Source organism: Trematomus bernacchii, unplaced genomic scaffold, assembly GCF_902827165.1.
Source record: "Trematomus bernacchii unplaced genomic scaffold, fTreBer1.1, whole genome shotgun sequence".
Taxonomy (NCBI): domain Eukaryota; kingdom Metazoa; phylum Chordata; class Actinopteri; order Perciformes; family Nototheniidae; genus Trematomus; species Trematomus bernacchii.
Genome location: NW_022987996.1, coordinates 25,001 through 48,730, shown reverse-complemented (window position 1 = coordinate 48,730; position 23,730 = coordinate 25,001). Strand labels below are relative to the sequence as shown.

General features: G+C 42.8%; 1 protein-coding gene across 2 annotated transcripts in view; it reads left to right on the top strand.

Moving 5' to 3' along the window:
• Positions 1–797: 797 nt before the first annotated feature.
• The window catches only part of ninl (ninein-like), a gene marked incomplete at its 3' end in the record, with an annotated part of 46,846 nt that continues 23,913 nt past the window's right edge, over positions 798–23,730 (top strand). Inside the window, 13 exon segments of one of the 2 annotated variants that reach the window (XM_034117209.1) lie at positions 912–933; positions 6,477–6,490; positions 6,575–6,760; positions 7,827–7,923; positions 8,941–9,137; positions 12,011–12,077; positions 12,465–12,508; positions 14,985–15,116; positions 19,276–19,455; positions 19,876–20,012; positions 20,529–20,669; positions 21,143–21,317; positions 21,819–21,929. In XM_034117209.1, the coding sequence (XP_033973100.1) occupies positions 6,584–6,760; positions 7,827–7,923; positions 8,941–9,137; positions 12,011–12,077; positions 12,465–12,508; positions 14,985–15,116; positions 19,276–19,455; positions 19,876–20,012; positions 20,529–20,669; positions 21,143–21,317; positions 21,819–21,929 (1,458 nt within the window). 2 annotated transcript variants of the gene reach the window in all.

Below are 23,730 nucleotides of genomic sequence, written 5' to 3'. Positions count from 1 at the left end.
TCCATTAATTATTGCAATAAATACCAGATTTTAAGTTCATTCAATGGCTGTTTATTCTTTATGTACAGGACATGTAATTTATTATTAATGTTAAAACTTATTGAAATGACATTATATGTTACTGAAATAAATTATTCAGAAAAAAACTGTATATTTTTTTGTATTAACAAAAATGGATATATAACCACATTTAAACTCTTTAACATTTTAAAATATAGATTTACTTTAAAACATCTTGTTTTTGTTATTTCTCTACATTTTGGGATTTGTTTTGCAAAGTATATTATTTTTATATTTATTATCATCGGTCAAAAATATGACAAAAAACAAACAAACCTTGATTTATTATATTATATATATTATTATAATTATTATTCTGTATTTATTATGATTATCATTAATATTATAATCATTAATTGACACACCTTATCTGTATTTTTAAATGAATAATTTATAGTTATATCTGAGTGTAGCAGCGCCCTCTAGTGGCAGGTCTCTCTCACGGCGTCGTCAAGTTGCCATAGAGACAAAGGAAAGACCGGAAAAGATGCTTTTATCTTTTCAAAATAAGAGTTACTTCAAATATGTTGCTAAACCTAGCAAAATAATGTATTCGTAACTTCCCTTAATTGTTTATACTTAATTCTGTTGCTTGCTAATATAATCTTAACGTTAAGTTAAATAAAGACATGTTGCATACTGTACCTGCGAAGGTTATAACAAGCACAGGTCTGGCGGGTAGCATTTTATTTTTGAAAAGCTTGACCGGAAGTGTGTCTCCGGTGCTCTCAGGCTACGGGAGTCGGTGCTCCGTTACTCTCGGTGTCTCTCGGTGGTTTAACGGTGGACTGTCCGCAGCTGAAGAGACACATTCATGGATAAAACGTGAAGAAACCGGAGAGGAACCGGAGAGGAGGAGCACTTTCATCCGCGGTAAGAAAACTAACTTATAATCAGTTACCGTTAACTTTTTCTTAAGTCGTTAAAGTTTCCGTTAGTAGCGGAGCCGTTTCCCGTTCATATGTAAATACTTTTAAATGTATTTTATTTATTTTATTTTGTGTGTGTGTTGTGGTTAGTCTGGCGCGAGCCTTTTGTTCCTCGCGGCACCGTTCCCATGGTGAAGCTTCATCAGCTCGCGAGACTTTACGTAGCACGTTTAGTGTTTATTTACGTGACGTCAACTGACAACCGTTATTTTTTAAACCACATTTCTTCCACTTTTTAAAATGTTTTATTTATTTATTTAAGAATATATAAGTAGGCCTACATCCTTTATCTTATATAACATAAGGCTCAAATCAGAGGTAGACATGTAAAGTATTAAATACATAGAAATACAGTTTCACATTTCATATTTAATATATAAATACATGATAAATACACAATGCGCCTTTTTATCCATAATGTTTTTGCTAATATATTGTTTAAATTCTTAGTAAAAATGTATAAAATGTAGGTCTGGAGTCCCATCTCTTTTTATGGATTATATTTCCCTGAAAATAAAATTAACTGTATTTAAAAAATCCATAATATCATTATCTGTAAAACAGTGACAGTTTTAACGTTATTTATATAATATTATTGATTAAATCTCACCAACTGCTTTTCATCTGTATTTTTAGTGTGTTGTGTTTTATATATTTTTAGTGTGTTGTTTTCTATGAATTTTAACACGTAAAGTGTCTTTGAGTTCCATGAAAAGTGCTTTATAAATAAAATGTCATTATTATTATTAAAAACGAGGTACTTTTCAATAATCCTATATTACGAAGACTCACAATCATTAAATACTTCAAGTACCAAAAGTAAAAATACTCATTATGAAGAATTATTTATAATTGTATAATTAATAATTTATTTTTTATTTCATAATTTATGAGACTTTTACTGTAGTGCTGCACTCATAAAATATTCAGATTTAAAATCTAAAGTCAGACAAAGAAAGAATATGGCAGTACTGTACATGAATATATTATTAATTTAATGTGCAGTGTAGGCGTGTTTTGGAGGACGGACAAAGATCAAAACATATTCAGATTATTATTGTATACAAACCAAAACTGGAGGTACTTTCAGCTTTTAAAAGGACTCTTTACAGTAGAGACACTACATACTGATATACACCTGGACATCAGCAGGAGAGGACTCTTTAAAGTAGAGACACTACATACTGATATACACCTGAACATCAGCAGGAGAGGACTCTTTAAAGTAGAGACACTACATACTGATATACACCTGAACATCAGCAGGAGAGGACTCTTTAAAGTAGAGACACTACATACTGATATACACCTGAACATCAGCAGGAGAGGACTCTTTAAAGTAGAGACACTACATACTGATATACACCTGAACATCAGCAGGAGAGGACTCTTTAAAGTAGAGACACGACATACTGATATACACCTGAACATCAGCAGGAGAGGACTCTTTAAAGTAGAGACACTACATACTGATATACACCTGAACATCAGCAGGAGAGGACTCTTTAAAGTAGAGACACTACATACTGATATACACCTGAACATCAGCAGGAGAGGACTCTTTAAAGTAGAGACACTACATACTGATATACACCTGAACATCAGCAGGAGAGGACTCTTTAAAGTAGAGACACTACATACTGATATACACCTGAACATCAGCAGGAGAGGACTCTTTAAAGTAGAGACACTACATACTGATATACACCTGAACATCATCAGGAGAGGACTCTTTAAAGTAGAGACACTACATACTGATATACACCTGAACATCAGCAGGAGAGGACTCTTTAAAGTAGAGACACTACATACTGATATACACCTGAACATCAGCAGGAGAGGACTCTTTAAAGTAGAGACACTACATACTGATATACACCTGAACATCAGCAGGAGAGGACTCTTTAAAGTAGAGACACTACATACTGATATACACCTGAACATCAGCAGGAGAGGACTCTTTAAAGTAGAGACACTACATACTGATATACACCTGAACATCAGCAGGAGAGGACTCTTTAAAGTAGAGACACTACATACTGATATACACCTGAACATCAGCAGGAGAGGACTCTTTAAAGTAGAGACACTACATACTGATATACACCTGAACATCAGCAGGAGAGGACTCTTTAAAGTAGAGACACTACATACTGATATACACCTGGACATCAGCAGGAGAGGACTCTTTAAAGTAGAGACACTACATACTGATATACACCTGGACATCAGCAGGAGAGGACTCTTTAAAGTAGAGACACTACATACTGATATACACCTGAACATCAGCAGGAGAGGACTCTTTAAAGTAGAGACACTACATACTGATATACACCTGAACATCAGCAGGAGAGGACTCTTTAAAGTAGAGACACTACATACTGATATACACCTGAACATCAGCAGGAGAGGACTCTTTAAAGTAGAGACACGACATACTGATATACACCTGAACATCAGCAGGAGAGGACTCTTTAAAGTAGAGACACTACATACTGATATACACCTGAACATCAGCAGGAGAGGAACTCTTTAAAGTAGAGACACTACATACTGATATACACCTGAACATCAGCAGGAGAGGACTCTTTAAAGTAGAGACACTACATACTGATATACACCTGAACATCAGCAGGAGAGGACTCTTTAAAGTAGAGACACTACATACTGATATACACCTGAACATCAGCAGGAGAGGACTCTTTAAAGTAGAGACACTACATACTGATATACACCTGACATCAGCAGGAGAGGACTCTTTAAAGTAGAGACACTACATACTGATATACACCTGAACATCAGCAGGAGAGGACTCTTTAAAGTAGAGACACTACATACTGATATACACCTGGACATCAGCAGGAGAGGACTCTTTAAAGTAGAGACACTACATACTGATATACACCTGAACATCAGCAGGAGAGGACTCTTTAAAGTAGAGACACTACATACTGATATACACCTGAACATCAGCAGGAGAGGACTCTTTAAAGTAGAGACACTACATACTGATATACACCTGAACATCAGCAGGAGAGGACTCTTTAAAGTAGAGACACTACATACTGATATACACCTGAACATCAGCAGGAGAGGACTCTTTAAAGTAGAGACACGACATACTGATATACACCTGAACATCAGCAGGAGAGGACTCTTTAAAGTAGAGACACTACATACTGATATACACCTGAACATCAGCAGGAGAGGACTCTTTAAAGTAGAGACACTACATACTGATATACACCTGAACATCAGCAGGAGAGGACTCTTTAAAGTAGAGACACTACATACTGATATACACCTGAACATCAGCAGGAGAGGACTCTTTAAAGTAGAGACACTACATACTGATATACACCTGAACATCAGCAGGAGAGGACTCTTTAAAGTAGAGACACTACATACTGATATACACCTGAACATCAGCAGGAGAGGACTCTTTAAAGTAGAGACACTACATACTGATATACACCTGAACATCAGCAGGAGAGGACTCTTTAAAGTAGAGACACTACATACTGATATACACCTGAACATCAGCAGGAGAGGACTCTTTAAAGTAGAGACACTACATACTGATATACACCTGAACATCAGCAGGAGAGGACTCTTTAAAGTAGAGACACTACATACTGATATACACCTGAACATCAGCAGGAGAGGACTCTTTAAAGTAGAGACACTACATACTGATATACACCTGAACATCAGCAGGAGAGGACTCTTTAAAGTAGAGACACTACATACTGATATACACCTGAACATCAGCAGGAGAGGACTCTTTAAAGTAGAGACACTACATACTGATATACACCTGACATCAGCAGGAGAGGACTCTTTAAAGTAGAGACACTACATACTGATATACACCTGAACATCAGCAGGAGAGGACTCTTTAAAGTAGAGACACTACATACTGATATACACCTGAACATCAGCAGGAGAGGACTCTTTAAAGTAGAGACACTACATACTGATATACACCTGAACATCAGCAGGAGAGGACTCTTTAAAGTAGAGACACTACATACTGATATACACCTGAACATCAGCAGGAGAGGACTCTTTAAAGTAGAGACACTACATACTGATATACACCTGAACATCAGCAGGAGAGGACTCTTTAAAGTAGAGACACTACATACTGATATACACCTGAACATCAGCAGGAGAGGACTCTTTAAAGTAGAGACACTACATACTGATATACACCTGAACATCAGCAGGAGAGGACTCTTTAAAGTAGAGACACTACATACTGATATACACCTGAACATCAGCAGGAGAGGACTCTTTAAAGTAGAGACACTACATACTGATATACACCTGAACATCAGCAGGAGAGGACTCTTTAAAGTAGAGACACTACATACTGATATACACCTGAACATCAGCAGGAGAGGACTCTTTAAAGTAGAGACACTACATACTGATATACACCTGAACATCAGCAGGAGAGGACTCTTTAAAGTAGAGACACTACATACTGATATACACCTGAACATCAGCAGGAGAGGACTCTTTAAAGTAGAGACACTACATACTGATATACACCTGAACATCAGCAGGAGAGGACTCTTTAAAGTAGAGACCACTACATACTGATATACACCTGAACATCAGCAGGAGAGGACTCTTTAAAGTAGAGACACTACATACTGATATACACCTGAACATCAGCAGGAGAGGACTCTTTAAAGTAGAGACACTACATACTGATATACACCTGAACATCAGCAGGAGAGGACTCTTTAAAGTAGAGACACTACATACTGATATACACCTGAACATCAGCAGGAGAGGACTCTTTAAAGTAGAGACACTACATACTGATATACACCTGAACATCAGCAGGAGAGGACTCTTTAAAGTAGAGACACTACATACTGATATACACCTGACATCAGCAGGAGAGGACTCTTTAAAGTAGAGACACTACATACTGATATACACCTGAACATCAGCAGGAGAGGACTCTTTAAAGTAGAGACACTACATACTGATATACACCTGAACATCAGCAGGAGAGGACTCTTTAAAGTAGAGACACTACATACTGATATACACCTGAACATCAGCAGGAGAGGACTCTTTAAAGTAGAGACACTACATACTGATATACACCTGAACATCAGCAGGAGAGGACTCTTTAAAGTAGAGACACTACATACTGATATACACCTGAACATCAGCAGGAGAGGACTCTTTAAAGTAGAGACACGACATACTGATATACACCTGAACATCAGCAGGAGAGGACTCTTTAAAGTAGAGACACTACATACTGATATACACCTGAACATCAGCAGGAGAGGACTCTTTAAAGTAGAGACACTACATACTGATATACACCTGAACATCAGCAGGATATGTCCCCCTTTAAGACAAACGAAATAAAATATTTGTAAAGCTTAATATTTCTGTTAGCTGTGTAAGTAACTAGATACGTTATAAATACCTGTGTGATGTGTTGTATGTCCTCAGGTGTATGTCCTCAGGTGTGTGTTGTATGTCCTCAGGTGTGTGTTGTGTGTCCTCAGGTGTGTGTTGTGTGTCCTCAGGTGTGTGTTGTGTGTCCTCAGGTGTGTGTGATGGAGCAGCACAGTGACTACGTGTCTCAGCTGAAGTTGGAGTTTGACAGCTGTGACTCCACCAGCTCTGGATTCCTGGACCGAGACGACCTGACGGAGCTCTGCAGGAAACTGAGGCTGGACACACACCTTCCTCTGCTGATACACACACTGCTGGGGGAGAGGCACCACGCCAGGGTAACACACACACACACACACACACACACACACACACACACACACACACACACACACACACACACACACACACACACACACACACACACACACACACACACACACACACACACACACACACACACACACACACACACACACACACACACACACACACACACACACTGCTCGGGGAGCCGCCCTACGCCAGGGTATCACACAGACACACACATCCCTTTTCGACACTGCTGAGGGAGCGGCCTTAAGCCAGAGTCACACACACACACACACACACACACACACACACACACACACACACACACACTCACACACACACACACACACACTCTGACTCTGACTAACACAAATCAATACATGCTCCTTAATCCCGACACACCCTCTGACCTTAAAACACACTAACAAATACTCTGACCTAAAGACAGACTCACACACACACACACACACACACACACACACACACACACACACACACACACACACACACACACACACACACTGCTCGGGGAGCCGCCCTACGCCAGGGTATCACACAGACACACACACCCTTTTCGACACTGCTGAGGGAGCGGCCTTAAGCCAGAGTCACACATACACACACACACACACACACACACACACACACACACACACACACACACACACACACACACACACACACACACACACACACACACACACACACACACACACACACACACACACACACACACACACACCCACACACACACACACACACACACACACACACACACACACACACACACACACACACTCTGACCTTAAGACACTCCGATCTACTTCTTGTTTGATGTGTGTGTTTCTGAGGACCCTCGCAGTCTAGCGATGTGTGTGTGAGGTTATTTGGATCAGCTGTTCTGTATCAAATCCATAAACAGACCGATCTTTGTCATGTTGTTTTGAATCTCTTCTGATGCACTGAGGGTGTTGTGCTCTCACCTCTGTCTCATCACCTGTGTCTCACCTCTGTCTCATCACCTCTGTCTCATCACCTGTGTCTCACCTCTGTCTCATCACCTGTGTCTCATCACCTGTGTTTGTGCGTCAGGTGAACTTTGAGGAGTTTAAGGAAGGCTTCGTGGCCGTTCTGTCTCGCTCTCTGGACTTCAGCACCTCAGAGGACGACAGCAGCTACCTGCAGCCAGGTGAGGAGTGCAGCATGTGTCTTCTGTCTCTGTCTGTACTTTTAGTTTTCACATATTTTTCATTTTTTTCTGACATATATATATTTTTTGGGCAGCTTTCCAATATTTTATATAATAATACACATAATACATTTTTCTTGCATTTTACAACATTTGTTTTGACAATTTTCATATATTTGAAGGGGATGTTTTACACATTGTTCTCTGTGAGTCATTCATATATTACAGTTCATTTTCACATCTTTTTTAGGACATCTTACACAAATCTTTTGGATCCAAATTTCAGATTCAACTTATATTTCGAGTCGTTGTTCAACACTTTACTTATAACATTTGGCAATTTTTTGGCTAAAATATGTTAAAACAAAATCCCCAAAATATTAGTGAAAATAGAGGAATATGTGAAAAATAATATTAATTGTAAATCTTATCTATCGTATATCCAAACCATTACAGACACATTGTGGGGGTGTTACAACAGTGTTACTGTAATTCAGGGGTGGCCAAACTACGGCCCGGGGTCCAAATGCGGCCCGCAGACCATTTTGAATCAGCCCTCAGCTAATTCAAAACGTATAATGGCTCACAAACTTGTACTTCTTAAATATAGATGAAAACACATATCACTCAGTAGTATTCATGTGTTAATGAGCCATTCAGTCAATTCAAGCAAATGTTAATTGATAAAAAAAAGCCCAATAACTTATTCCCATAACAAGCTTAAAATAAACCTTCATATGTCCTCTCATCATCAATCTGAGGTTCCTGTGTTGAGGGATGAGCTGCTCACAGAATGAAGCCCTCTGGAGAGCTGGGATGTGCGCTGTTGTTTCTTTTAAAGCATATTCAAGTATCAAGCATCATTTTCCTACATTTGATTGATTTTGCTAACTTCTAACTGATGAGGCAGAATACCTCACCTCTAGGGGGCCCAGACCTTGGTATATGTTTCAGTATGTGGCCCTCGGTGAACAAAGTGTGGACCTCCTGCTGTGATAGATATCTGTGTGTCCTCAGTGGTCCCTGAGGAGGTGAAGCCGAAGCTGGTGAAGGGTTCGAAGCGTTATGGCCGGCGCTCTCGCCCCGACAGCAGCTCCAGCGCCGAGCGGAGAGACGAGGAGGCGCAGGGGTCTGGAGCTGAAGAGGAGGAGGAGGAGGAGGAGGAGGGGAGGAGAGCCAAGCTGAGGCGCTCCACCTCTCTGGAGAGTGTGGAGGTGAGGCTCGCTTTCTTCATTTCCCAAAATCTAAAAATTCCGACTTTTTTCAAAAACATTCTGACTTTTTCTGACTTTTTTTCAAAATTCTGACTTTTTTTCAAAATTCTGACATTTTTCCCAAAATTAAAAAAGTTCTGACTTTTTTCAAAAAAATCGATGTATTGATGCATTGATGTATTGATGTATTGATGTATTGATGTATTTGTTATTAAGCTCTATCACGCTGTCCTCCTCTGCTGTGCTCAGGTCTCTAACAGACGGCTGTTAGGGTTTCGTCCACGCTCATTTCCTTTCGTCCTTTTTGACTCCTTTTGAATGAAAGTGGTTCATTTTGAGAACAAACTGGATCCAAAGCAAAGCTGTGGTTCCTTTTATAAAAACACAGTTATTGTGATTTGTATTCACTTCCCACTCGTGTTGGCTCAATCGCCTCAGAGCATTTCTACTCTCCTGAATTCACAACTGATCTCAGGAAAGAACTTTTTTCTTTTGGGGGTAATTGTACATTTTTACCATTTCCAGTTGTTTAGACACACACACACACACACACACACACACACACACACACACACACACACACACACACACACACACACACACCACACACACACACACACACACACACACACACACACACACACACACACACACACACACACACACACACACACACACACACACACACACACACACACACACACACACACACACACACACACACACACACACACACACACACACACTGGTCTCAGATTTCCAGTTGCTGCTGTGAATACCTGAAGGGGGAGGAGGAGGAGGAGGGGGAGGAGGGGGAGGAGGAGGAGGAGGAGGGGGAGGAGGAGGAGGGGGAGGAGGAGGAGGAGGGGGAGGAGGAGGAGGGAGTTCTGGTGGTCAGTGGGAGTTGGAGGTTCTTCAGGAAGTGGTCTGCAGAGGAATGTGCTGTCAGATCAGAGACGCTCAGTTTCTTTCTTTAGTTTTCTGTGCAAAGGGAAACCTCTCAGAAACGTCCTGTGAGAGAAGCTGCTGCCATGTTGTTCAAACAGACTGCTGTTACTCCTCCTCCTGTTCCTCCTGTTCCTCCTGTTCCTCCTGTTCCTCCTCAGGGTGTCCGCGGGGTCTTCAAAAGTATTACAAGTTGATAAATCAATTTAGCGAAATGAAGGCTATTAAAAAGTATTAGAAAATATTAAACGGCTTTTCCAAGGTATTACATTTTGTATCTTGTTTTCACTCAGGATATGAATGGTCCAAAGAGGTTGTACAGTGTGCCTGAATGTAATCACTGCAGGTGTGCAGTGTGATTCTGTGCAGTTTATTTATGGCAGGGGCGTCAAACTCAATGTGATGGCGGGCCACATCAGCATTAGGGCTGCACTCACAGGGCCGGTTGTAACTTTAAGACTATATAAAAATACATATATAAATATATATATAAAATAATGTATTACATTACATCATTGCCTCTGCATTGGATTATTATCAGATAGAGTAACTTCATCAGTAACTACGTCTGAAAGCAGAAGTCTGGGGCAAATAATTGCAAGTCTCTTCAGTGAGAATGACACAAAATGATTTAAAAAGAAAATCCAAATTCTGGAGAAAAAGTCTAAATAAAAAAGAAGAAGTGACATTTTTTTAAAAAGAGTCAAATTCTGAGAAAAAAAGTCTAATTTGAAATGCATTGTGGGACATGTAGTTTATGGGCAACGTGCTTCTGTTAATCATCATGTAACCGTATAATAAACATATAATATTCTTTGCAAGCTCTTGTGGGGCCACAGAAAATGAAGTCACGGGCCGGATTTGGCCCCCGGGCCTTGGGTTTGACCCCCCTGATTTATGGCATCCCGTTGGATCTGACGTCATCTGAACAGGACATCGCACGCTCACTGCTTGATAGCGCGCGAAGGTCCGTTTACGCCGGTTGTTAAACAACATGGTTATGGGGAAATGCAAGTCTGCGTCCAAATGGTTGGAAGAGAAGGAGGAAGGACAATCAATACTGTATATAGTCAATGTGAGGTGAAGTGTGTCGCCAAGGTAACCGGTTAAAACTCAAAGCAGGAGTTGATGGAAATAGCTGTTTTATAATGAAGACCTTAAACGCTGCACAGGAAGCTTTTCTGACGTTTTATATTCTATTGAAATCATAATGAGTTTTAAGATTCTTTCCAAAGGGCCTGCAGCGTCTCCTATCCGTGCAGAGAGCTCAATACCTCTCTGTGTTTCATTCAGTGTTTACAAACTGAAACCCTAACCCTTTACAGCATTTTATAGAAAACTCTTCTGAAGTGACGTGGTGTGTGCAGCAGTTTATATATCAATGATGAGCTGTCCCTTTAAATGCCTTGATTTTGAACTGAATGTGAATTCAGTGAGAGTTCAAGTCACAGCTTCAGTTTCAGAGGTTCTACATGCTAAGCTCTTTAGCGTGACAACCGGGGCCCCCACACACACACACACACACACACACACACACACACACACACACACACACACACACACACACTACACACACACACAATGGTTAGTCTAGCAGGAATAATGGCCGTTCAGGAATTCCTTCAGATAATTTTGGTCTGTTGACATTACTGCTGCACACACACACACACACACACACACACACACACACACACACACACACACTACCACACACACACACTACCACACCCAGATACATTTCCAGTTTTCTATAGTCATACTCTTGTCTGCACACACTCTTTCAAAACAAGTTCTGCTAGTTTAACGGACTGACTAAAACACACACACACACACACACACACACACACACACACACACACACACACACACACACACACACACACACACACACACACACACACTCATTGACCTCCCTGTGTTCTCTGCAGAGCCTGAAGTCTGATGAGGAGACAGGAAGTCAGAAGGAGAACGTCCTCGCAGACTTTCAGTCTAAAGGTTTCTATTTATTATTCTTTATTATTTTATTATTCTTTGCAGATCTTTGCCCTCAGATAAAATATTATAGCTCATATGATATAACCCATAATAAAAGATAATAAGTAAAGAACATCAAAGATCAGAAAGCCTTTATCCGTCCAGCGGCTTCAAGAGGAAAGAGTAGACGTACACATTATATACAAAAGAAAGCATTCGTTGATAAAAATCCAGTAAAAAAATCATATTTTATCATTGATTTTGACTTTATATTTTCACAGAAGCAAAACCAAATCAAAGTGAGCCAGATGTATCTCGATGGGTTCAGGAGGTGCAGGAGGAGTCGATCAGGGCTCGGGTCGTACTCATGGAGTTATATTAATTTAAGTGATATCTTAATGTCTGCAGGTGTTCAGCAGGAGGAGGCGGAGCCAGGAGGAGGAGTCACACAGGTGAGACACAATGTTATGTTTATACTAGAGAATGCAATTCCTGAAGAAATTGCTAGTGGGAATGCTTTATGCTGAAATGTAATGTGTAAGAAGAAAGTGAAGAATTTAGATTGAAATGATACATGAACACTGGGGGCTTGAATGTGTGATGAGAGAAGAAAAGAAAGTAAAAAGGCTTGGAAAAGCAGCAGAATATTTGGACTGCAAACTTTTGAACTAACTTGATGGCGAATGATCTGTCATGCCAACGGCATTTGATGACACCCCATAATACGCTTAGATGTGTTGATGGCTGCATCGTTACCAAACCCGTGCAGTTTTGGGCCGTTTGGAGCATTTTCACTGAAGTTATGAGAAAACCGTGTTTCATGGTGAGCATTGTGTTGCCATGGCAACGGCAATTGAAGAGATCTCAAAACTGTCCCGTAGATGTCTTCACGGCTGGACTGTTAGCACACATGTGAAGTTTGAGCACTTTTTGAACATTTTCATAGGAGTTATAGCGACATCGTCTTTTATGGCGAGGGATGCGTTTCCATGGAAACGGCATATGATAACACCCCATAATTGACGTAGAGCTGTTGAGGGCTGGACTGGTAACCATTATCTGAAGTCTGGTGCTGTTTTGACCCTTTTCATAGGCGTTACGACAACATCGTGTTTTATGGCGAGGGATGCGTTTCCATGGAAACGGCATATGGTGAGATGTCAGATTTGACGTAGAGCTGTTGAGGCATGGAGAGGTGATATATAAGCGAATTTTGAGGGACGATCGGACCGTGTCCATTGGAGCTACAGCGACATTGTGTTTTATGGCGAGGGATGCGTTTCCATGGAAACGGCATATGAAGACACCCCATAATTGACGTAGAGCTGTTGAGGGCAGGACCATTAACCATTATCTGAAGTCTGCTGCTCTGAGCATGTCAGTTGGAGCTATGACATCATCGTGTTCCATTACACAGGTGTTTATATTTGAGCTAACGACGTGTCCAGAGATCAGAGGTTTCCATGGTGATCAGTGAGAGGAGAGCATTTTCATTGTTCTGAATGAGAGATAAACCTCTTACATGTGAACGTTTTGTTGAAGAACCGTAACAGATATCGGTGACATTTCAACGCGTGAAGCATGTCAAGGAACTTGAGTATCTGAAGTGTGCTTTTCGTGTACTTTCGGGTTAATAATGTGGCCTTTTTGGCAGATTAACTAAAGGTGTGCAGCTGCTGTGGTGGGGAAAGATGAGGCTGAATTTACAATGGGCTTTAATGGAGACATGTTGAAAGTTTTTGTCACTTCATGCTAGGGCTGTGCAATTAATCGTATTTTAATCTCGATTACGATTTTGGCTTGCAACGATTACGAAAACAACGTAATCGAAATAAAACGATTATTATTTTTATTAAAAAAATTTAAAATATTTGATTATTATTTTTTTTAATATTTTTTTTTATTGGTTTTTCTGTTGAATTATACTTTAAGTTCAGGGTAATCAACTGTTAAAAACATACTGTTCCAATTTTATTTTTCAATAAATGGATGTTTTCAAAGTAAATGGATAATCGTTTTTAATAATCGTGATATCAATTATTGACCAAAATAATCGTGATTATGATTTTTGGCATAATCGCACAGCCCTACTTCATGCCCTCAAGAGGCATTTTGTTGAATTATTTTGCTTAATTTTTTTTAATTTTTCAAGCTACGAGATGTTTTCCTACGTTTCTCATGAATAATGATGTCTCAGGAATGTAGGGTTTGGGAATTATGGCAGGTTTAAAAGAAAATATGAAGGCAAAATGAAATCTGTCCTCCACTCTAGCTGTGACATCACGCACTATAACATCTGAAGAAGGCCTCTTTACCAAGGTCTGAACAATGTTTAATATCTCTAAAAGTAAGAATCAGATTTAAAAGTTGTGTTACACGAATAATGTCAGAAAGATGTGTAACATTTTAAAGTTGGAATGAGGTTTCTGAGTGAAAGTATGAATGAACAGTTAGCAGTTGAAGTTGCATGAAGATTGTTCAAGTCTGAATAATTTCTCCATTGACTTCCATGTTAAAAATGTGATGAATTATGGGATGTATCTCTGGAATTATGAAAGTTATGAATTAGAAAAGTAATAGCCATCGATTCCCGACCGAGCTGAACGTTTTGATGTTTGAACGGAGTTTCTGCGATGTGGAATGTGGGAGGAGAAGAGGCGCAAAGTAACCCAGCGGAATAATAAAGAATTTCGTGCGTCGAAGAACACGTAGTATTATTCCTGTCCGGGAACCTTTATTTTATTTCTTTTCATATCTTAAGTAGATTGTACCGAGGTGTCCCTGAGCAAGGCCCCGTTCCCTACACTGCTCCTAACACTATGGGTCAAATGCAAAATGTAAATCTGTGGGACCATCAAGGGTCCTTCTTCTTGAGGAGACTGAGACTTTAGATCTTTGAGTCTGAAGATGTATTTCTGATTGAAACAGGAAATGGACGAGCTGCTGGACGTCAGAGACTTCCAGAAGGTTCTGCGAGGCTCCGCCCCCTTCTCATGCTCCGCCCCCTTCTCATGCTCCACCCCCCTACGATCAGCTGACCTGCAGAGGACGCCATACCGGGTCAGACTCACACATCAGACCACAACACAGCAGACAAACAACACTCAAAATGATCAAAACAGACCCGGAAGTTTTATAAGAAAAGAACAAAATGTCCCTTTCTGACCAAAAAGAGACAGGAAGCGACTACCAACTGAACAAGATGTCCCTTTCTGACCAAAAAGAGACAGGAAACGACTACCAACTGAACAAGATGTCCCCTTCTGACCATAAAGAGACAGGAAGCGACTACCAACTAAACAAGATGTCCCTTTCTGACCATAAAGAGACAGGAAGTGACTACCAACTGAACAAGATGACCCTTTCTGACCATAAAGAGACAGGAAGTGACTACCAACTGAACAAGATGACCCTTTCTGACCAAAAAGAGACAGGAAGCGACTACCAACTGAACAAGATGTCCCTTTCTGACCAAAAAGAGACAGGAAGTGACTACCAACTGAACAAAATGACTACACAGACATGCAACCTGTAAATAAATGTCCAAACTAATGAAAAAGAGATGCAAAAAGACTACAAAATAACCCGAAATGAGGACAAAAAATCTACTAATACATGAAAATATTAAAAATCAAAAGCACCTCAGATCACCTGTTACTCATTTCTTCATCGTCAGATTCTAAACTGAACCAAATAAATACAGAAAAATATAAAAACTCTGAGGCACTTTCTCACTTCTCTAACTCCCATCCTCGACTCCCCTCCTCGACTCCCCTCCTCGACTCCCCTCCTCGACTCCCATCCTCGACTCCCCTCCTCGACTCCCATCCTCGACTCCCCTCCTCGACTCCCATCCTCGACTCCCATCCTCGACTCCCATCCTCGACTCCCATCCTCGACTCCCCTCCTCGACTCCCATCCTCGACTCCCATCCTCGACTCCCATCCTCGACTCCCATCCTCGACTCCCATCCTCGACTCCCATCCTCGACTCCCATCCTCGACTCCCATCCTCGACTCCCATCCTCGACTCCCATCCTCGACTCCCATCCTCGACTCCCATCCTCGACTCCCATCCTCGACTCCCCTCCTCGACTCCCCTCCTCGACTCCCCTCCTCGACTCCCATCCTCGACTCCCATCCTCGACTCCCCTCCTCGACTCCCCTCCTCGACTCCCATCCTCGACTCCCATCCTCGACTCCCATCCTCGACTCCCATCCTCGACTCCCATCCTCGACTCCCCTCCTCGACTCCCCTCCTCGACTCCCCTCCTCGACTCCCATCCTCGACTCCCATCCTCGACTCCCATCCTCGACTCCCCTCCTCGACTCCCATCCTCGACTCCCATCCTCGACTCCATCCTCGACTCCCATCCTCGACTCCCCTCCTCGACTCCCCTCCTCGACTCCCCTCCTCGACTCCCATCCTCGACTCCCATCCTCGACTCCCATCCTCGACTCCCATCCTCGACTCCCATCCTCGACTCCCATCCTCGACTCCCATCCTCGACTCCCCTCCTCGACTCCCCTCCTCGACTCCCTCCTCGACTCCCATCCTCGACTCCCATCCTCGACTCCCATCCTCGACTCCCATCCTCGACTCCTATCCTCGACTCCCATCCTCGACTCCCATCCTCGACTCCCCTCCTCGACTCCCATCCTCGACTCCTATCCTCGAGACTTAGTGCCGCCCACAGGAGATGCGAGCGGAGGAGCCGAGGAGGGGAACCGAGGAGAGAGGAGGGGAACCGAGGAGAGAGGAGGGGAACCGAGGAGAGAGGAACCGAGGAGAGAGGAGCCAAGGAGCCAAAGAGAGAGGAGGGGAACCGAGGAGAGAGGAACCGAGGAGAGAGGAGGGGAAGCGAGGAGAGAGGAGGGGAAGCAGCAGGCGGTTAGAGAAATGAGAACTCCTCTCCTCTGAGCGGTCATTTTAAAGAGACGTCCATTAATGATGACAGGAGGCACAGCAGCCCTCTGTCTGATGGACAGATGTGTTCATGACCACTTCTATATTTACTTTGATTCATTCACAGTGCGGTATAATGAGACAATAACAGGCTACAGATGCGGACATACACACACACACACACACACACACACACACACACACACACACACACACACACACACACACACAGACACACACACACACACACACACACACAGACACACACACACACACACACACACACACACATATATATATTTATATATTTATATATATATATATACAATTTAAAGTATGAGAGCACTCTCATAATAACGTAACACTATCAGAGACTGGATATATCCACTAAATGGTTTTAGAAACATCTGGACTCTTTGTTTGTAGATATCTACTAAACTAAAGCAAAGAGAGTAGGCCTGTTATACTGAGTGATATATATTATACACACTGCTCTGCTTTCTGCACGGACCTCACAGCTGTTCTCTCTGGAAACATCGCGTCGCGATGAAAGCAGTTAATAAAATAATATCCAGGGGATGCATGCAGAGCTGTGATTGGCTGAGATCAGTCCGGCCGTGCGTCACGACTCTTTGAAACATCTCTGTTCCCGGAAATGCATCCACGAAGGAGCCGTGGAGGACCCATCAGTGTCTCCTCGGTTATAGCTCCTCCAGAGAGCCTCCTCCACGCTCGATGCTCGGTCCTCGATGTGCATTTAGAGAAATGAGATGTCCTTCAACATGGCGCGCTAAAATTCATTTCCGGGTCACTACTGGAGGACCGAGGAGTCGAGGAGTCGAGGAGGGGAAATCTTTGAAATGAGAACGGGCCTGAGTGTTTTTCCACTGAAGAGAGTTTCTGATTTAACGAGCAGTCCCTGAATGCAGCCAATCAGGAGGCTCTGCTGCAGCTGCCTGTCATCAGTGTGAACAGCTGTGAGAACAGCTGTGAGGAGACAGGCAGAGAGAGAGAGAGAGACAGACAGACAGACAGATGAGAGACAGACAGACAGACAGACAGGCAGACAGACAGACAGGTAGGTGAGAGACAGACAGGCAGACAGACAGACAGGTAGGTGAGAGACAGACAGGCAGACAGCATCATGTACTGCTCCTCAGGTCTGATGTCAGGCTGTGGGCTGCTCTCCTGGGTGAGGACAGACAGGAGGACGGCCCTCACCAGAACCACCTGCTACTCACAGGTGACCCTGAACGCACCTCTCACCTGAAACCAGAGCCCAGGCTGCTCTGATTGGTCAGCTGAGCGGCTCTGTTGTGATTGGTCAACCAAAACTAATAATAGACAATAAGACATTTAAAATTGCATTAAAAAAAAAAAGAATATATTTTAAAGGGCTACATTTTTTTTATATAAAATTTAAAAAATAAATAAATGGTAAAAATATACTAATACATTGCATTAATCGATTAAAAACTCAAAGCGAGTTCATCCAAATAAATTAATAATTGTATTTAATTTTAAAAAAGAATGCAAAAACTGGGTAATGGCTGAGCACTTTAAATTGCATTTAACACTAAAAAACAAAATAAAAAGCAAGGATAAGAAAACATGCACATTTTTTTTGCATTTAACTTTAAATTGTAAAAAAAAGGAATTCAGAAACCCTAAAGTAGCATGTCGGTCCTGTGAGTGAAAGTGGGCTAATCCAGATTAACAGCCCCCCCCTGCAGCAGCCGCTTGGTACAACCCGAGGACTTTAAGCCTCTTTGTGTGCAGCTCTAGATCTTCACGTTGAAACCTGTATATGTATTAAACATCGTCTCTCCTGATGCAGGCTGCTGCGGCGCTGGAGGAGCACTCGGTCCGCTCGGTCCGCTCGGTCCGCTCGGTCCGCTCCACCTCTCTGAAAACTGTCTTTTAATGGACTGAATACTGGACTTTAACTATGCCTAATACTGTCATTTATTCGACTGAATACTGGACTTAATACTGTCTTTTATCTGATCTAATACTTGACCTTTAGTGGATTTATAATGCAATAATAATGGCCTTCAGAACTTCACATCAAAACTTGTTTCAACCCGAGGACTTTGAAGCGTCTTTGTGTGCAGAGCGGCTCCAGAACTTCGCATTAAAACGTTATTGATTACTCGACTCTATACTAGACTACAACTGGACTGTTACTAAACTGGATACTGGACTTTATCAAACTACATACTGGGTTCTTCATGGACTTTAAAGCCTGCAGGACGGCTCCAGATCTTCACGTTGAACCCTGTATATGTATTAAACATCTCCTCTCCTGATGCAGGTTGCTGCGGCGCTGGAAGAGTGCTCGGTCCGCTCCACCTCCCCCTCCCTGCTGACGGCAGCCGGGGGGGGGCAGCGGGTTCTGACCCGGCTGGACGAGGGCTCGGGGTGCACCGGACCTGAGAGGGTGCTCAACCTGTGGAGAGAGGAGGGCATCAGGAACAGCCGGGACATCCTGCAGGTCCGTGTCTCACTGGGGATTTATACTGGGTTCATACTGGACTTATAATGGACTTTTACTAGTTTTTAAACTGTCTTGTATCGGTCTTAAAACTGAATTTATACTGGACTTTTATTAGACTTAAGAAAGCACTTATACTAAACTTAAATCTGTCTTTTATTCTACTTAATACTGGTCTTTAACTGGATTTAAAACTGGACTTTAACTAGACCTAATACTGTCTGTTATCCTATTGAATCCTGGACTTGTAATGGATTTATTACTTAACTAAGAGTTATTCTGCACTTTAGCTAAAGTCATTATAATGGCCTGTTTGACCCTTATTGTGTTCTCCACATAAGAACAGGGGGTTCTGTGTGATGGAGCAGTCTGAAGGCTCTCCTCAGTGAACGTGAATTATGATATCTGTGTTTCCTCCAGACGCTGGACTTCTCCCTGGAGGAGCGCCTCTCTCTGGTGGATCTCACTCTGGCTCTGGACAACGAGCTGCTGGTCAGCGGGAACGGGATCCACCAGGCGGCGCTCATCTCCTACAAGAACGAGATCCAGCATCTGCAGTACGTTCCTGTCAATTAGATTCTTATCCTATATTTAGCACATTTTACTCTCCAATCCCCGGTTCTATAATGTTACCTACAATGGCCCAGAATTTCAAAAAAATCTGAAATCTGAAAAAAAGCCAGATTTCTTTTTTTTGGCTGTCTAATGGATCGTGAGGTGGGCTGATGATCCGAAGGTTGCCGGTTCAAATGCCGCCTGGAACACCACTACTAGTGTGCCCTTGAGTAAGGCACTCAGTTACTCCAGGGAGAATGTCCCTGTAATTGGTCGCTTTGGAATGAGGCGTCTGCTAAATGCCTGAATTGGAAATTGTAATATATTTTTGGGAGAATAAACCCCACAGATCCTCGACTCCGGTGTGTCTCCGAACACATGAATAGCGTGGGCCACCTGAATAGGTTCTAGGGAAACACTGTGTTTGGCAGCGAATTAGAAAAACTTTCTGGAAACACTTTTATTAAACATTTGACTGCAGAATCATCCAAAGTACTCGATGAGTGTTTGCCCCTCAGGGTGCAGGTGGAGCAGGCCTGCAGGCAGAGGGACAAGATGAAGGCTGACCTGGAGCAGGCGGAGCAGAGGAACCTGCAGCTGGTGGGGGAGGTGGACGAGAGGCACGCCTGCATGGAGACCCTCAACCACAGCCGTATCAGGTACATATCACCTGTAGAAAGACCCCCAACTCACCTGTATATAGACCCTCAACTCACCTTTATATAGACCCCCAACCACAGTCGCATCAGGTACATATCACCTGTATATAGACCCCCAACTCACCTGTATATAGACCCCCAACTCACCTGTATATAGACCCTCAACTCACCTGTATATAGACCCTCAACTCACCTGTATATAGACCCCCAACTCACCTGTATATAGACCCCCAACTCACCTGTATATAGACCCCCAACTCACCTGTATATAGACCCTCAACTCACCTGTATATAGACCCTCAACTCACCTGTATATAGACCCTCAACTCACCTGTATATAGACCCCCAACTCACCTGTATATAGACCCCCTAACCACAGTCGTATCAGGTACATGACACATTTATTTTTCAATGTATAATTCATTTGTATGAGACTTAATTCCAATAGTGTGAGGCTGCGCTGTGATTGGCAGGGAGCTGCAGCAGGGCTTCAGGGAGCGTGTGCAGAGTGTTCGCAGCGAGGCGGAGCAGGAGAACGAGGCGCTGCTGGAGAAGGGCGAGCGAGAGAGAGCATCTCTGCAGGAGGAACTGAGGCTGCTGCGAGAGAGAGAAGTGCAGCTGGAGGAGGAGCTGAGCAGCACCTCACAGGTAACACACACACACACACACACACACACACACACACACACACACACACACACACACACACACACACATACATTACATGTCACTTGTTAGACACTTTTATCCAAAGCGACTTACATACTCAATACTGTGGACAATCCCCACAGGAGCACTTTGGGGTGAAGTGTCTCAGGGACACAACGACATGCTGACTGCAGTGGGGTTTGAACCTGTACGACATCCATTGCGCCACACGACTTCTACCTTTTAACACAGGATTTGTTTGTTTGTTTAATGTCGTTAGTTATATTTATTTTTGGTAATGTTGTGTGTGTGTGTGTGTGTGTGTGTGTGTGTGTGTGTGTGTGTGTGTGTGTGTGTGTGTGTGTGTGTGTGTGTGTGTGTGTGTGTGTGTGTGTGTGTGTGTGTGTGTGTGTGTGTGTGTGTGTGTGTGTGTGTGTGTGTGTGTGTGTGTGTGTGTGTGTGTGTGTGTGTGTGTGTGTGTGTGTGTGTGTGTGTGTGTAGGAGAGCCGTCGTCTGGAGGAGGATCTGAGAGCAGTGAAGATGAAACTGAGTGAAGCAGAGAGCACCGTGAACAAACTGCAGAGAGACCTGGACCAGCTGCTGCACCTCAAGGTACTGTTCCTGTAGTGTGTGTGTTCTTTAGCTTTCAGTGCATGTCAATGGTCTGCAGAGGCTCAAATCCCTGGGTTCCTCCAGCACACACACACACACACACACACACACACACACACACACACACACACACACACACACACACACATGGCCCTAATGCTCTCCTTTAGAGACACCTAGTGTAACACCACTCCTCACAAGCAGTGGCGGCCGCCCCATAGGCTCCGCCCCATAGGCTCCGCCCCATAGGCTCCGCCCCCCCTCTTCCCACACGTTTGATTGTCATTAAAAATAAAATAAAAAATATATTTAAAAAATAAATATTTTTTTATTTTTATTTTTAATGAACAAGGTAAATATTATATAGTTGGTATCAGTAAAATGTATAATCTAAAATAAAATCTTGTTTAAAATTGTGTTACGATGTCTAAAGTTACTGATAAGTCACATGTTTCCTGCCTGGCCGCAGCGTGTATCATGACCCTCTCTCGTCTGGGCGCTAAGAGAGGAGCCCTCAGCCAGAGCAGCAGCAGCCACTAGCAGCTGACTGTTGCTATCTGTAAACTAAGCTGCCGAAACATACTTTCAGCCAATCAGCGTCGTCAGATCTGATGCTCATAGGGCGCCCTGTCAGCGCCCTGTGTGTCTGTGAGTAGTTTGGACTCGTATCCAAGGTGACACTACAGTAGTTGATGAGGATGGCTGCGTGTGCAGGCGGAGACTCCGGACCTCAGTCCTCGCCCAATTCCGTCCAAGCACTGTTATCAAATCCTTTTGAAAGGAGAGGTTTGGGAGAGAAATGGTTGCTTAAAGACCTTGGACCGGACCAACCCCATTTGTCTATATCACAGCAAGCTCGTGGAAAAAACAAAAGTTATCAACGAGGCTTCTCCCGTAGCTGGTACACCAAAGGCTTGGCTAGCTGGATGCAAACGGGTAAACGCTGTCTTTTGTTTCCCATGCTTGCTCTTCAAACAGCCGGGGACAGATACGATGTGCCCGTGGACTGTGACGGGGATAAATGATATGAAGCATTTGTCCGAAAAAATTAAAAAGCACGAGTGCACGAAGGCACAATCCACTATTTAAAATGACATGGAGGGAAAAGAGCAGTGTGATTTGTTTTCTGTAAATATGACTGGCTGAGTGAGTGAGGAGTCCAGAGCCTCCTTTTCTCTAGTGAGGCACACCTGACTCAGTGCCTTGACTTTTGTGTTTTATGTGTTTTCTAAAACGGACACATTCCATTTAGTTCCTTATTTTCCTCCAGATGTTGTAGTTCTCTAACTGGCCTGTTGAGGGCATCCTCTGCCTTCCTTTCACACACACACACACACACACACACACACACACACACACACACACACACACACACACACACACACACACACACACACACACACACACACACACACACACCACACACACAACACACACACACACACACACACACACACACACACACACACACACACACACACACACACATGTTATTGTATATAGTTGAGTTTTGACAGCATCCATCAAGCTAGATTTTGTTGCCTTAATGCTCTGTTTTCTAATGTGTCTGTGTTTCTGAACCTCGTCTGTGTCTGCATATAATGTTCGTATTTAGTCTCCTGATTTTAAATGGGAATTAAATAATTTGAGTGTTCCCAAAGCCCCGGTGTTCTGCAGTTCGTGTGGGCCGACTGTACTGTTGCACAGTTTACTGTAGAAACTATGTCCAGGACAAGGTGTTTGGAAGTTTTGGAAGATTCATAGCTAACCACACTGAAGTTATGGAGGTATTGATCAGTCT